At 32.7% G+C, this 16,376-nt stretch overlaps 1 protein-coding gene across 1 annotated transcript; it reads left to right on the forward strand.

Annotated features, from left to right (window-relative positions):
• Positions 1-10,802: 10,802 nt before the first annotated feature.
• On the forward strand, positions 10,803-12,774 carry LOC143627777 (putative isoaspartyl peptidase/L-asparaginase 2). Its single transcript, XM_077097522.1, has 4 exons — positions 10,803-10,991; positions 11,073-11,306; positions 12,043-12,129; positions 12,231-12,774. The coding sequence occupies exons 1-4, from the start codon at positions 10,830-10,832 to the stop codon at positions 12,726-12,728; spliced, it is 981 nt and encodes a 326-aa protein (XP_076953637.1). The 5' UTR covers positions 10,803-10,829; the 3' UTR covers positions 12,729-12,774.
• The last annotated feature ends 3,602 nt before the right edge of the window (positions 12,775-16,376 follow it).

Below are 16,376 nucleotides of genomic sequence, written 5' to 3' on the forward strand. Positions count from 1 at the left end.
TAATATATATTATTTAGTTATTTTTATTTATTTTTTCATAACATTATATGTATTAATTAATAATTATTATATATATATATATATATATATAAAAAAAATTATATAAATGACAAGCTCGTTTAGGCTCGCGAGCCAGCTCGAGCTCGATAAGTGAAGCTCATTGGCTCGTTTATTAAACGAGCTTATTTTTAAGGCTCGAGCTCGGGCTTGGGCTCGATTAAGCTCGGTTCGATTAAGCTTTTCAACGAGCCGATCTCGAGTAGCTCGCGAGCAGCTCGGCTCGTTTGCACCCCTAAGTGCAGATAGACGAATGGTCTTATGTGGCCGTTTGGTCAATCTTTTAACGAGAAATCTTAGCCATCTTCAAAGAAAAGAGCTTGATTTGACATTGACATTGAAACGAACAGACAAAAAGTATAACATAACTTACTAGGTTTTTAGTTATAATTTTTAGTTATTTATGTTTAGTTTTTATTATTATTTTTTGTAACATTCGTTACTTTTCAAACCCGAAAACCTGACCCATTTCAAATTTTCGGTTTTTGTTTACAAATATATATATTATTAATATTCTCAAGTTTCACTTCATGTGACATTCGTCATTTTTGAGTTTGTATTGTATTCATTAAATCGACCTGGTTTATCATTTTAATGTACTCTTGTTCGTTGTTTATCATACCTCCATTTTCTATTCGTATTGAATTCTGAAGATTTACAGTTATCATTCGTCACTTTTAATTAATTTTGCGCAATTAACGAAAGATAACGTTTTAAAGATAAAACAATTTGCAAACTGTGCGGGTAATATATAAAAATATCCAAGTTATATAAATTCTATTTCATATAGATTGCACCTCAAAGTTCAAGGACTAAAGAGTAAATATATTTTGAAAACTAATTCGTTTTATTAGTCGATGTGATCAATTTAGTTATAAATACAATCATATGTTACATATTTCTTATGTAATAGCTTTTCCTAAAGTTATTTAAATATATTAACCATTAATAATATATATATACTTTATTCAATGTCGCATAGATAACATTTCTTATTGTGACATTCGTCAGTTTTTCGATTCGTTTTCGTATTTGTAAACCCGACCCGTTGGGTCTTTTCGATGTACTAAATATTTTAATAAAGTGATTCGCGACATTTAATATTCATTATTCGATGTTCGTTGTCATTCAAGTATTTATAAATTCCCGAGCCTTAAAGTAATCAAGCCGTACGGGTTAAACACGTAAAACCGAAAACTATTTAATTTAATCATAAAGTTTAGGGTTAAAAAATGTAAACTTGAAAACTTTATTTAACTTAAAAGATATTTATATTATCATTTAAAGGTTCTTTAAACTTCAGGGGCTAATAGTGTAACATTTTTAATTCAATTTATATTAAAATAAAACCCTACCCGCCTCCCCCCCCACCCCCATTTTTCCGGCCACCCTCCGGCCGCCGGAAGCGGCGCCGGAGGTGACCCAAACACCACCAAACTTCGTCGTTTTAACCAAATAAATATGTAAACGCGTTTCTCCGTCAATATAAAACATTAACCAACTATTTAATTGCGTTTAACATCCGTAAATCACCCCGTAATCGTCGCCGGAAAATCCGGGTAAATCACATTAATGCATTGACGCGTATACGCTCCGATTAGCTGTATAAATAGGGACCTAAGCCTTGTTACAACTCGCTCATAACCTTCTTTCCCTCTAATTCTCTCTACAATAGTCGTAATAATCCGGCAAAGCTCTGGCTCCGGCGAGTTCTTGTTCTTCACCAAATCAACACCTTTTGAGGTAATTGTAACATGTTTTTGATTAGTTTTGATCCAATAAACAAAAACCTTATACTAATTTAAACACACATGAAACAGAAACTGAGGTTGAATTATTAGGGTTTATGTTCTTCATGTGAAGAAGATGAACCTGAAGTATTATATATATATATAATGATTCTTAACTCTTAAACGAATATCCTTCTAGTTCAACTGGTTAAACTCAATTCCTCGCAACCATGAGACCCGGGTTCGAAACCCGGGTCACGCTCATTTTTTTTGGTTTAATAAACTGGCCCTGTTAATATTATTATTAATAAAATTCCTTTGAAACAGTCATTATATTTATATATTAATAACTAAACCATAAACGAATATGCAGTCTAGAGCAGCTGGTTGAAAACAAGGATTATAACTCCAAGACCCGGGTCAGTCATGTTTATAAAATAATAACTAAATTCTAAAAATTATTCGTGCAATTAATCAACTTTAGAATCCCGTTAGAATAGCCGTTAAAAGTCGTGTTTATTCTTATTTATAGTTCGTACGGATTGACCGCTTCGGTTTCCTTTGACGCCATCAAGTTATTCTTGTTCCTTTTTCACTACAACTACTAAGGTGAGTTTTTCACCACCCCTTTTTAATGTTTTAATGTTTTGGGGTAGCATATGTATCCTTATAAAGATTCAAGTATTATTTCTTCTACTACAAAACTACAATTCGTACATGGACTTGTGTGTTACTTGTATTACTTGCACGAATATTACTTGCACGATTGGGAAGCCTCATTAAGTATGATCATACGCCCCCCTTTGCACTCTGGTCCATTTGTATCGAGTGGAAAAGGGCCTCATTATCCAAGTACGTTGGTTGTTACCAATTGGAAAGGACCTTACTTGCGCGATTATCCAAGTACGTTGGTTGTACCAACTGGAAAGGACTCACTTGCTCGTTTATCACATGTCTATGAATTGTATGGTTTTTATGTACGTATTTAAACTGTGGAAACTCACCAGCTATATTTATAGCTGACCATATTTAATACATATGTTACAGGTACCGTGATTAGAGGTTAAAGTATTGAAGACACTTAGATTACTTAGGGTATTTCAATAAAAGAACTATTGTTATGGTTATGTTTTGGTTTGAACTTGTATTGTTACTTTCGAACTTGTGTTACTTGGCTTATTAAATGAATTAATGTTATTATGGTCACTTAATAGTGCCACGTGTGTTTGAGTAATCTGTACGTCACACTCGGGCGTTTCCGCTTAAGCCGGGGTGTTACACTTATGCATAACCAAAGTACATTTTTGTTATTATTTAATTATGTTAGATTTTTTTTTTACATAGTTAGTTTTAAAAGATGAAGAAAAATATATTCCTACTACATTTAAATCTTGGTCAAAATTCTTTATGATGATAATAAATGTGTTTGAATATAAATTGAAGGTTACAAATTATTTTTTATAACCAATTACAAGCTTTAAATGTCATTCATGACCCATTAAGTATTTTGACCAATTTAATACAATTGAAACAACTCTAGCTCACTTCACTTATAAATAGAGCTCCATTCATTCCCATTTCCTCACAACTCAATTTACAAAAGATTCTTGTTATTTTCTCATTGTGGTGATTTTCACCTACTTTGATTTATGAAGTCAAACCGTGAAGTTCAAGATTTCTTCTTTTATTATCTAAGTTCTTGTTCCGGGTATGTTTTTAGTTTCTGCTTGTTCGTGTCGTTTAGAACTTAATGTTATATTATTTATTTAACATTAGTGTAGTTAATCAAAAACGATCTTGACTCGCTTATGTATTTATTCGGTTCGGTTTAGTTATTTTATTTATCCAACATCTAAAACTAATTCTTTTCATCTCACTCTCTAAAATATAATACTTTTTACCATGTCGGAAACGAACCCAACCTAAAGTTGAGTCCGGGTCCGACCGGAAATGAACCAAATTCTTTTAAGTCGTCTTTATTATTAAATAAACCAAATAGATTATTAAAAATTATTTTAAATCAAATAAAATCATTTTAACATAAATAAATTATGTATAAATCTAAGTTTAACATTTTTCACCTAAAAACTAACGTTCACCTTCATTAAACCCGATAAAATTATTTTATTTTTCCGTTTCGTTGACTATAGCTCGTTACCTTTTATAAATTGTAAACATAATCATTTTTTTAGATAAAACTATAGTTAAAATCTGTGATTCGCAAATATTATAATTCTCGTATTAGCGTTAAGTTATTAATAAAATATTAATTTAAATCGTTAAAGCTTAAACAATATTATTAAAATATAAAAATGCCATAAAATAATAAAAGTTACATTAAATAATGCTTAATTCCGTTAACAAAATAATTTTAACATTTTCAATCCTGATAGTTAGACTTTGCTTTTGTTTTAATTATAGTTCGAGAAGTTCAATCGTTTCGGATTTCTTTAACGCATGTTCGACCGCTTCGGTTTCGTTATCATGCTTTCGGTTTTCATTGCAACGTTTATCTTCAATTTCAAGGTGAGTTTTTCACCACCCCTTTTTAATATTTTTATTGTTTTGGGGTAGCATATGTATCCATATTAAAATTCAAGTATTGTTACTTCTATTACACAACTACAATTCGTATATGGACTTGTGTGTTACTTGTATTACTTGCACAAATATTACTTGCACGAATATTACTTTCACGATTGGGAAGCCTCATTAAGTATGATCATACGCCCCCCTTTGCACTCCGGTCCATTTGGATCGAGTGGAAAAGGGCCTCATTATCCGAGTACGTTGATTGCTATCAACTGGAAAGGACCTTACTTGCGCGATTTCCCGAGTACATTGGTTGTTACCAATTGGAAAGGACTTACTTGCTCGTTTATCACTTGTCCATGAGTTGTATGGTTTTTACGTACGTATTTAAACTGTGGAAGCTCACCAGCTATATTCGTAGCTGACTTTATTTTATACATATGTTACAGGTGTAAAGATACGAGGATGTAAGTTAGAAGACACATAGCATGCCTATAGGATATTCAAAGAATAACTTATCATTTGTTTATTTATTTGTTACAACTTGTATTATTTGATAAACTTGTGTTACATGAAGATTTAAATGAAATAATGTTATTATGGTCACCTAATAGTGTCACATGTGTTTGAGCAATCTGTACGTCACACTCAGACGTTTCCGCTTTAGCCGGGGTGTCACATTTTTTTTCTATTTTTTAGTTCATGATTTGTAATATTTTTAGTTAATGTAATCGTTTTCACATTTTTTAATATCATTTTAATTTATTTATAAATGTTATAACTTTAAATCCATATTTTAAATATTATAGATTGTATTAAATAAAAATAGAAAATAGAAAATAGAGAATAATGGTGAAAGAGAAGAATGATCCATATCAGGAGTTCAACGGTAAGGTTGAATGATAGAGGAAAACTAAATTAGCATCTAATCTAATGCAATCTAATCTAACTATATATTAAAGCAACATGATTTTTCTACATGACATCATTCTAGGGCTTCCACATAGGATGCCACATAGATGTCATGTGAGCAGTTTCTAATTTTATCATCTTTTCTTTCAAACACAATATGTAGCATGAACCCGTTTAGTTATGTTATAACCCATGACCCGGTTCTCTTCAAATACAACCATCTTCATATGAAGATAACATTTTGTAAAATTTTAAAAAATAAATTATTGTGTGATACAAGTCTTGAACCCAAGACCTCATGTTTCAAATTAAAGATACTTACCAACTCCACTTAAGTAGTTAGAATTTATTGACTTATAAATGATATATTATTAATTCACTTATAATTAATACTAGAAAATCATTAAACAATTAAGTTAACATCCAATGTTGTATTTAAAAAAGCTTTTAGAGATTTATCAATTGTAAAATTTTCTTTATCATTGTTAATATCTTATGAATCTATAACGTATGTTATCATGTATATTATTAAATTTAACTTTTTTTTTGCTTTTTTACAATCCGTATATCACATAAGCTCTATCCTAGTTTAGGTAATATAGATGTGAGGAATGAAAGAAACGAGGGGATGTGATATACCCTTTAGCCTAAGTATATTTTCATCTTTTTATATAATTAATTATTTAAAGTTTTCACATGACTTAGGAATATAAACTAAGTTTTCACATGACTTAGGAATATAAACTATACACATATATATCTTGATCGAACTCAGAAGAGACAAAAATAATATCATAAAGAAACAAAGTATAGAAGGGTTTTTGGTAAAATAAATAAATAAATTTAGTTGATGGCTATGATTAATATGAAGTTCTACTATTAAAGTCGAGATTTCAATAACTTTCTAATCTCAAATAATGTTTACATACTTATTTTTTTTAAACTTGTAATAAATTCAAAATGTTATTCTTTATAAGTTGATGATAGCAAATTTTTTAAAATTCTTTTTAATATAAAGACATTTTTTAAATGTGTATTGCAATGGTTTTTATAATGGTGTATTTAGCCCTTTATATAATGAATGTTTAAAACGTTCCTAACATTTACACCATTACATCCAATCTATTACACCGGTGCCTTTAGCTATTAAATTTGATTCACTACTTTAATTTCTTTTGATTATGCAAGTATTTTCCACTAGAATACCGCGTCTAGCTTACAAGATAGGTTGAGAATGCTCTAACATAGATTGAATGATGGGGTTGAAGCTGGTGAGGAAAAGCTAAGTGAAACTGATATGACGGATGATAATAACGCATAGCATTAGACATGCTTAAATTACCTTCATACCAATCCGGTTAATCACATGTGACTCCACCTAATAACATGCAATTACCTTCATTCGTATTTTATTAGCTTCACTACATGCACATCATTTCTTTTAATTTAAGGGTTAGGCATGCATTATATTCTTTTACTCTTTACAAAGTGTTTTTGCAATTTCATCTATTTACAAATTTACTTAGCTAGAGAGAGAGAGGGGGGGGGGGGGGGGGGGGGGGGGCTCAACTAACCAATAACGTAGTGGTCACCTTAAATTCTTAAAACAATTAAAATCAAGTTTACAAGTACGAACTCAACAATTAACTAATATGATAATATCACCTCAAATCAACCAAAACCATCTCAGCTACAATCCATGAGTTCACTCGTGTATAACAACTTGATCTCAACTACTCGCCATCCTACATGCAAAAACCAAAAACCGGGGATGGTGTACTCGGCTAAGCTATTCATAGGCCCCGAGTAAACCGCCCCCTCCACGTCAATAATATTTGTGAACATTTTTTTACGGCGCGCGTGATTTAAAATAGAGATGAATCGCATTTCAATAGTCTTTATGTCAAACAAATCGAAGAACATTAATAATCCTAAAGACCATTTTACTTTCACATTATTTTTGTATATATTATGTAAAAATGAATATCATTCAATCATTGTTATATACTTATCCATTTATTAAAATACTATGTTTTATTTCCCGTATTAAAGGTTGCTTTCATTTTTCGTTTCTAAGATTTATATGTTTTCTTATTTTAATTTTATTTATTGTAAGGTAGCTAATAATTTAAAGTTTGATGATGAAAGAGTTTCACATATTAATGAGATATTATAACTCGCTTAAAAGTTATCTGGATTTTGTGAGACTCATGGCCCGCTCATTCTTTTTACTATAAAATTATTTCTTAATTAATTATAAATAATATATATGTATACATTTTTTAAAATAGATATTAATTTTTAGTATATCCCTATTTTATATGATTTTCATATCAAATATTAGGGCCGAGCACGGTTCGGTTCGGTTCGGTTTTTAGGTGAAACCGAAACCGAAACTGAAAAGTCGGTTTTTCAAATACACAAACCGTTCGGTTTTCGGTTTTCAATTTTTCGGTTTTTTTCAGTTTCGGTTCGGTTATAATCGTTTTTTTTTGTGTGTGTGTGTAGGCATTGCAAAAAAAATAGATTAATTTTTAATATATTGAGATGTTATAACCCGTTTAAGAGTTATCTGGGTTTGGTTAGACTAATACTCGTGAATTCAGATCAAATGCATGAGAAGCCTCCATTTACAAATAAAACAATTTGGTGACTTGAAAGGATATAGAAAATAACTAGCGAGCTTTTAAAGGTTTTATTTATGTATATTTAAGATTAAAATATTTCCATAATAATATATGTTATTGTAAATCTAATCTAATCTAATCTAATCTAACTATATATTAAAGCAACATAACTTTTTCACATGGCATCATTCTAGGGCTTCCACATAGGATGCCACATGGATGCCATGTGAGCAGTTTCTTATTTTATCATCTCTTCTTTCAAACAAAATATGGAGCTTGAACTGTTTAGTTATGTTATAACCCATGACCCGGTTTCTCTTCAAATACAACCATATTCATATGAAGATAACATTTTGTAAAATTTTGAAAAATAAATTATTGTGTGATACAAGTCTCGAACCCAATACCTCATGTTTCAAACTAAAGATGCTTACCAATTTCACTTAAGTAGTTATTGTGTTGAATTTCTTGACTTCTAAATGATATATTGTTAATTCACTTATAATTAATGTATTACATATAAATTTTTTTTATTTTTATTATATTTTTTACCCGTGTGGAGCACGGGCTCTAACCTAGTATCGAATATATCAACATAACACAAATTCCTTTTATTATAAACCATTCTATGTACAAAGTAAATCTTTTAAAAGTATTTCTAAGCTATCTCTTTATACGGTAGGGAAATCAGAGCATTCACAACGAATGTTTTAAAAACCGGTGTTTTATTTGTACCGGATTTGGTTTAAAAATGGTATAACCGGTTGAACCAGAATGCACCGAGAGGTTCAACCGGGTTAAATAGTTTATCATGTAATTCCATATAAGTACAACCCTAACTCTAAAAATAACCCTAAAGTTCATTAATAAACATCACAAACCAAACATCATACATGAATAAATCGAGTCAAATAGGAAGTTTATACTTTTTATATGAAATTGATCAATTACAAAAGATGTAGAGAAACCAACCTTGGATTTGCAAGATACAAAATCGGTTGATTAACGAATCATTGCTTACTATGCTTACTCGTTATAATTTATCCGCTAGGCTAAAAGTCATTTTTAAAAAATACCGGCCGCAAAAAATATCAAAAATCTCTTGGTTTTAAAACCGGTTTTCCAGTTTAAATCGGTATTTTTAAAAAAACCGGCGGTACGATGTTCTGGCAATCCGCCTAAAAATACCGGGATTTAAATATCGGTTGCCTTACCAAAATCTGGTATAACCGGTTCAACAAGCCGGTACATACCGGTTTTTAAAACATTGTTCACAACTCATCCACGGCTTATCTTCAAATCCAAAATTACAATAAAAGTACTATCTTCTCTTTTTATTTCAATTAAAAAATATTTTTACACATTCATTATTACATTTTTTTCCTCCACCAAACCACTTTCAAAAAATATTAGTAAAAAATTATAGGTGGTGAACAATAACTTTTCAAATATATAGAAAAATCACTGTATTTTCTTTCATATACTCACAACACCCTAAATCACTCAATAAATTATAAAAATCTCCCTTGTAAAATTTAATGGATTGAATGTAAATGCTCTCACATAAATACATTGGGATAGACCTACGTTATAGGGGGGTCGGTCAAACCCTATGAAAAAACCCCTTTATATATATATAGGGTAAGGTTAAAATGAAAACCCACTTAAGTTGTGAAAACCCGCGAAAACCTTATGTAACATCGTTTTTTTTTGTTACATGTAATATATGTTGTATAATTTAATACAAAACATTGAAACATCGAAAAAAAATGTTTTGCTATTTTTTAACATTTTATTACTAATTTTTATATATGTTTTCAAAAAAGAGAAAAAATTATATTTATATTTACAATTTTTATTCACTTTAATCGTGGACCATAAGATTTAAACATTAATTAAAAAAATATGGTTGATAATGAGTTTCTAGAGTTTTCACAACTTAAATAGGTTTTCATTTTATCCTTAACCTATATATATATATATATATATATTAAATTCCGAATAACCCTTATGAAATTTTAACACCTATCCTCGTTCAATTGTAAAAAATTTTTCTGAGTCGTCACTTTTAAACATGTTCACATGTTCAATGTATATGGCATAATGCGGTAGGTGTTTATGGCATAATGCGGTAGGTGTTACAGAAAAAAACAAATTGGATATTTAAAAGGCAGGGAATATAATACTTCCACTTGGAGAATCACTTGACGAATCTTGTGTCGGGCCCACAGTACATGAGGATCTTCCCCGACGGGAACCCAACTTCAAAATGAAAACCTGCTGACCTCTACCAACCAGACACGTGACTCCTCCCACGTGTATGGAACTACCAGCTAGTTAAAAACTAAAAAGCATATATACACTGTATACTATAACAAGCTGTCCGGTCTTTGCTCGGACTCAACTCCTAAACTGACCCGGTTTGGTTCTTTTATAACCGACTTTCCACCCATTTAACCTCTTGTTTCAAGTAAAAATAGAACTCATAACTATTTAGTTGTAAGTCGCACACCTTATTAAAAAGTACACTATACGCTTTAAGTTATAACGTGAGAGCCAACATTGGCTTTAACATGACTCATTTATAAATTGAGCCGAATCAGCTCGTTTATAAACAGGCTAAAAGTTAAAACTAACATTTTTTATTGAGTTTTGAGCAGAGTTATTCATAACTACCCTCTAATTAAAAGGTATGCTGTACACTTTATATTATAATAATTAATATTATAATGAGTGAGCCAATGAGCAAGCGAACCGTGACTCGTACCGGACACATTTATAGAAAACTATTCGGAGGAATGTACTTTAAGAAAAATAAAAAATTCAATTGAATCCAACATTTGGAATCCTCATCCGCCTATAAATACCAGCCTTCATCAACCTTAGTCATCGCCCACTCATCATATTCCTTAAAGCACACAAACCTAACATAAAGCTAGTGTTTGTGTGTTTGAGTTAGACAGCCGCAAAAATGGTTGGGTGGGCTATAGCTGTGCACGGTGGTGCCGGTGTTGACCCTAACCTCCCAACCGAACGTCAAGAACAGGCCAAACAATTGCTTACTCGCTGCCTCAATCTCGGCATATCCGCTCTTCGATCATCCGCTTCGGCCATCGATGTCGTTGAACTCGTGGTATGGATCATTCATTTATTTTCCAAATTTTATAAATTATTAGTTTTGCATGATTAGCGATTAATATGAACAATGGTGTAGGTTCGGGAACTCGAAACGGATCCGATATTCAATTCGGGTCGTGGATCTGCGCTCACGGAGAAGGGAACGGTGGAGATGGAAGCGAGCATCATGGATGGCCTTGGCAGACGATGCGGGGCGGTGTCGGGACTCACCACCGTGAAAAACCCCGTTTCGCTAGCTCGGCTTGTTATGGACAAATCCCCGCACTCGTATCTTGCATTCTCGGGTGCTGAAGATTTCGCCAAACAAATGGTAACGACCTTATTTTTTGTCCACTTAAAAGTCTTTTTAAACGGGGTTGTAACTTATGGTAAGCGTGATATATTGGTCTTAAAATATTTGTGTCAAGGACGGGTGCGTTTTAAAGTGAAAGCCGTCATGAAAACTGTTATTAGAAGGGTCAACATCTGCTAACATAACATAAAGTACTCACGTAAGACTGCTTCAATGCTTTAACAGAAGTATGTGACATGACTTAGATGCCGTTAAAGTAAGTAATCGGTATTGAAAATAATGAGATTAGTGTCATGGTAATAAATTGATATACCCGTATTGGAGTAAAATGATTAATGTTGTAATAAACTCATTAATTCTATTAATCAAGAAAACAAATCTAAACTGTTATAACCCTCATCATGACTTGATATACGTTACTAATCACAAACCACTATTACCAGGACTCTAATAAAATAATAAAAATATTTAAAGTAAATAATCTAAATTAAAGGACGGTTCGTTAACTAATTCCAGCAGTCGTACATGAACTGATTTTTCAAAAGTTGGTAAATGTCGGCCTTGTCATAGGCGGCTTCTGTGGGAGCTTGACTTTTTGTGTTACCCGTCAACGACATGTATTTTAATATGAAGAAGCCGCCCCTAATATTATTGACGGCAGTGAAAGACCACTTTTGATTTATGGTGTCGGCATACTTGTAGCAAAAAATCATTTACTAACATTTTAAATAACTATAACTTGTGCTCTTTGAAGGGTGTGGAGACGGAAGAAAATGACTATTTCATCACCGAAGACAACGTGGGAATGCTCAAAGTAGCCAAGGAAGCCAACTCCATAGTGGTAATAAAATCAACAACAATTTATATTTCACTAAACTTATGTTATGTTCAATTAATACAATTTTCTAAAACAAGTACTATTTTCTTGGTTTGCAACAATAGTTTGATTACAGAATCCCAACCACAGGATACGAGTCATGTGGAGTCGGCGTTGAGAGCCCAATACGTATGAACGGTCTACCAATCAGTGTGTACGCACCCGAGACCGTGGGGTGTGTGGTTGTGGACAGCCAAGGGCGTTGTGCTGCCGCAACATCTACTGGCGGGCTAATGAACAAAAGGACCGGGAGGATTGGTGATTCTCCACTAATTGGAGCCGGGACATATGCGTGTGATGTGTGTGGAGTGTCATGCACCGGTGAAGGTGAGGCTATAATCAGGGGAACCCTTGCACGAGAAGTGGCCGCGGTGATGGAGTACAAAGGGTTGGGTTTACAGGAGGCTGTGGACTTTGTGATAAAAGAGAGGCTTGATGAAGGGCTAGCCGGGTTGATAGCGGTGTCCAAGACCGGTGAGGTGGCTTATGGGTTCAATTGTGTAGGTATGTTTAGAGGGTGTGCCACCGAAGATGGGTTCATGGAGGTTGGCATATGGGAATGAGCATCAAGCAGATCCAAAGTCCAAACTTGGTGTGTGGTAACCTTATTAATAATAAGTTGCAGGCCGGCTATGTAGCATTAGCTCGTATCTTTGTTTTTTATGTAATCAATCTATGTTGGACCTTTTGTTTTTACAAAATTGGCCTATGATTGGTATTTCTTTCTCCATTTTATGTTTATTTCTTGCTTTTGTTCATATCTACCAAACAAAATAACTGAAAAATCATCATCTTACATATTTTAGAGCTTTTACCCACATATCTACAAAAAATAACCATTCATCTAAGGTTGTTATTTTCATACACCGTTCCTATGGTAATTGTTCAAGGCTATAGAGGTCGTATAGGCCACGCATGACTGACAAACATACAGAGAGGAAAAAAAAAGCTTTTTGTGGCATATGCAACCCATGTAGTCATGTACAAGCCGTATAGGTCGTTAACAGCTTAGGGTCTATACGACTCGTATAGACTTATACGAACCGTATATGTAAAGAGTGGTGTATGAAGATCCCATGCCTTATCTAATATGGTGGTGGGCCCATTTGAATTTTTTTAAGTAAATCAATTTCTGAAAACAGTATATATTATATATTTTTGAAAAATATTACGTTTATATATTTCTAGGTTTTTTTAAAAGAATAAAAATAAATTTATAAATTAAATAAAATATCATTAAGTAATCTAAAAAAACACATTATACTCCCAAAAGTAAAAGTTACATAAAACAAAAATAAGGTAGCGTTTGGTATACAAGAATGACAGGGGAAATGGAATGATTTATTGCGTGAGAATGAAAAAAGTGGTGTTTGGATGCTCAATGAAATGTAATCATCTATTACACATGGAATACCATTCCATCAAAACCATTCCTTCCCACCCCCTTCTTTTTTTTTTTCATTTCATTCCTTCTTCACTCTACTTTCTCAACAACACCACCAACTAACAACAACCACCACAACTATCATCGGCACCACCACTACCTCTGCCGCTACCACCATCGCCGCCACCGTCACCACCACCTTAATTACCACCAGCGTCACCACCGCGGCTGCCAACAATGTCGTCGTAACTATTGCAACGATTGTCACCGCCGCTGCCTGACCATCACCGCCACCACCACTTTCATTGCATGACCACCACCGTACCACACTACCATTGCCATCACTACCGATTCTACCACCGCCACCCCTACCGCCTGACCACCGCCACCATCATTTTCGTTGCCGGAGCTACCACTATCACCATTGTAGGGATTTTTTTTTGTAAAAAGTATTTTGAGATGATTGCTTTTATTATTTCTATTTTATTCCTACAATTTGTTTGGGATACCAAACAACATGAAGTAATAATTCATTTTATTCTCATATGTTAACCAAATAAGACAAAGGAATTAAATGATTCATTTCATTCTCTAGTTCATTCCATTCCTTCTCTCATTCCATTTCCCCTTCATTTCATTACCTCCGACCAAACATACCCTAAAGATCACATAAATTACTATTAAAACATAATTAAATTAACAAATTAACATGAGAATTCTAAATCCGTGTTTGTAGCTCTATCATACTCTCTTTCCCAAGGATCATCCTGTTCATAATTGTCACTCAATAGCTCATTGTTATCGTAACCAAATTCCCATCGGCGTTTGTAAAGTTTGGAATGGTTGCTAAAATCATCTGGAGGAGGGTTTGGTTCTTGCATGTTAGTGGGGAGGGTTTGGTTGTAGCGCAACCGTGGGAGAGTGTGGTTGTTGCATAACATGGGGTGGGTTTGGTTCTTGCACAATAGGGGGAAAGATTTTAGTGAAAGTTGTGTGCCAATCGAAGCTATCATTCTCACCCCATATATCATTAATGTCAGGGGGAAGGTTTGGTTCTTGCACATTATTTGGGTGATTTGGTACTCGGACGTGCATGTGAATATGAACGTGAAGATAAATGTTGTTTTATTGATTTGGTATGTGCTTTGTAATGTGAAGGTTGAGAAGTAAAGGTAGTGAAGTTAAGGTTAAGAAGTCAATATCAGATTTTGGTTAATATAGGACTGTTTTTGCCTTATAAAAAATAACCGTTAAAGAGCCATTACATAATTATTATGTAATTAAATAATTGAAGTTTATGTTGTTTTATTTCAAACTAGGATAGTGGCCCGTGTTATACACGGGTGGAAAAAATTTCAAGCGTCACACACACACACACACACATATATATATAGCAATCATAAGAATTCTTTACATTGTTTTCTATAAAACCACAAGATATAGGAAAAATATGTATAAATGGTGTGAATGAGAAACTATATAAATATACAAATAATTAAATTGCTAAAGTAATAGTCATACTAAAAAAGGTAGCAAAAATTAGTTATAAATAATTAATTGTAGTCAAAATCGGTTTTTAAATCATTTGAAAGGAAATAATTGGTTATGATTCTAGAAAGCATTAATTAGTGAGGTTATGATTCTAGAAAATATTAATTAGTGAATTATGAGGCAATTCTAGATATGAAAACCTTGTAAACTTATGTGGACATCCTATTTGAAGATCATGTGTATATCTTGTTTTGCTTTAATAGTATAGTAAGAAGATTAGCATTAGGATTAAAATTAATAGATTAATTATGTGGAAATTATAAGTATGGAAAGTGGATGACATGGAACATTAGGTGGACACCCTTGGAGAAGGATTACTTACTCGTGTTCAGCGAGTCATGATAGTAATGTTATGACTCGAAGATCAGCAAATGCAGTTTTTAAAAGATTGGGTTTTGCAATTCAAAAAGGGGGTAGCGGCACAGCTTGTTGTCCGCTTGCCTTCTGTAACTATGTAATCTAAACATTGGAATTTTTATATTTAGGTTGGATAAAAAAATGTTAAGTTATGAATTCAAAACTTTAAATGTTAAGTTTGACCAATGCTTGTGTGTTATATATTGGTTTAAATGCTAATTAACATTAGGATTAAAATTAATTGATTAATTATGTGAAAATTATAAGCATGGAAAGTGGATGACATGGAACATTAGGTGGACATCTTAGAAGAAGGACAAGTGGACAAATTGGTTTTCCTTTAATATATTAGTTAGATTTTATCTTTTCTTTATTTTTAACTTATATTTTATTATATACTAGAAAGGAGCCCGCGCGATGCTGCGGGATACAAAAAACCTAGTAATCATGTAACAGTTATGGATGCTCAATGTTCGTTTGAAAACGTTTAAACCAATCATCACTTTTGGTCAGCCGGTTTTCGAATGTTCAAACCATAGCAAACAGTTTAGTTTACGGTTTATACCGAAAATCGGCCATATAAAACCGGACAGGACTGCAAACTTATTATTGAAGCTCAATGCGTGAAACCAAACCGTTAGTGGCGATTCAGTTTAAATTTTCAATGGTTCAGTTTCGATTTTCAATGATAAAAAAACCGAACCAACGGTTTGGCTCATAGTTTAACTTGGAAACCATTAAAACCAAATTGTGATCATCCATACGCAACGTGTTATTTTTAATTGAAAAAAAAAACTATAGCAATACTATACTCAAATTAAAGACAATAAAATGCTCATTTTTATGGTGCAATTTAAAAAAATATGTATTAACGTATGAAAAAGTTACTATCGTTGGAAAATCGTTGGTGGGAAGTTGG

Source organism: Bidens hawaiensis, unplaced genomic scaffold, assembly GCF_021521415.1.
Source record: "Bidens hawaiensis isolate Kalapana, Puna unplaced genomic scaffold, B.hawaiensis_p1.1 tig00004743_1, whole genome shotgun sequence".
NCBI lineage: Eukaryota > Viridiplantae > Streptophyta > Magnoliopsida > Asterales > Asteraceae > Bidens > Bidens hawaiensis.

Excerpts from the sequence above, each read along its gene's own strand:
- LOC143627777 (XM_077097522.1), top strand. The coding sequence starts at position 10,830 with ATGGTTGGGTGGGCTATAGCTGTGCACGGTGGTGCCGGTGTTGACCCT. Across the intron at positions 11,307-12,042 it reads AAGATTTCGCCAAACAAATG|GGTGTGGAGACGGAAGAAAA; the intron begins GTAACGACCTTA and ends TGCTCTTTGAAG. Across the intron at positions 12,130-12,230 it reads AGGAAGCCAACTCCATAGTG|TTTGATTACAGAATCCCAAC; the intron begins GTAATAAAATCA and ends TTGCAACAATAG.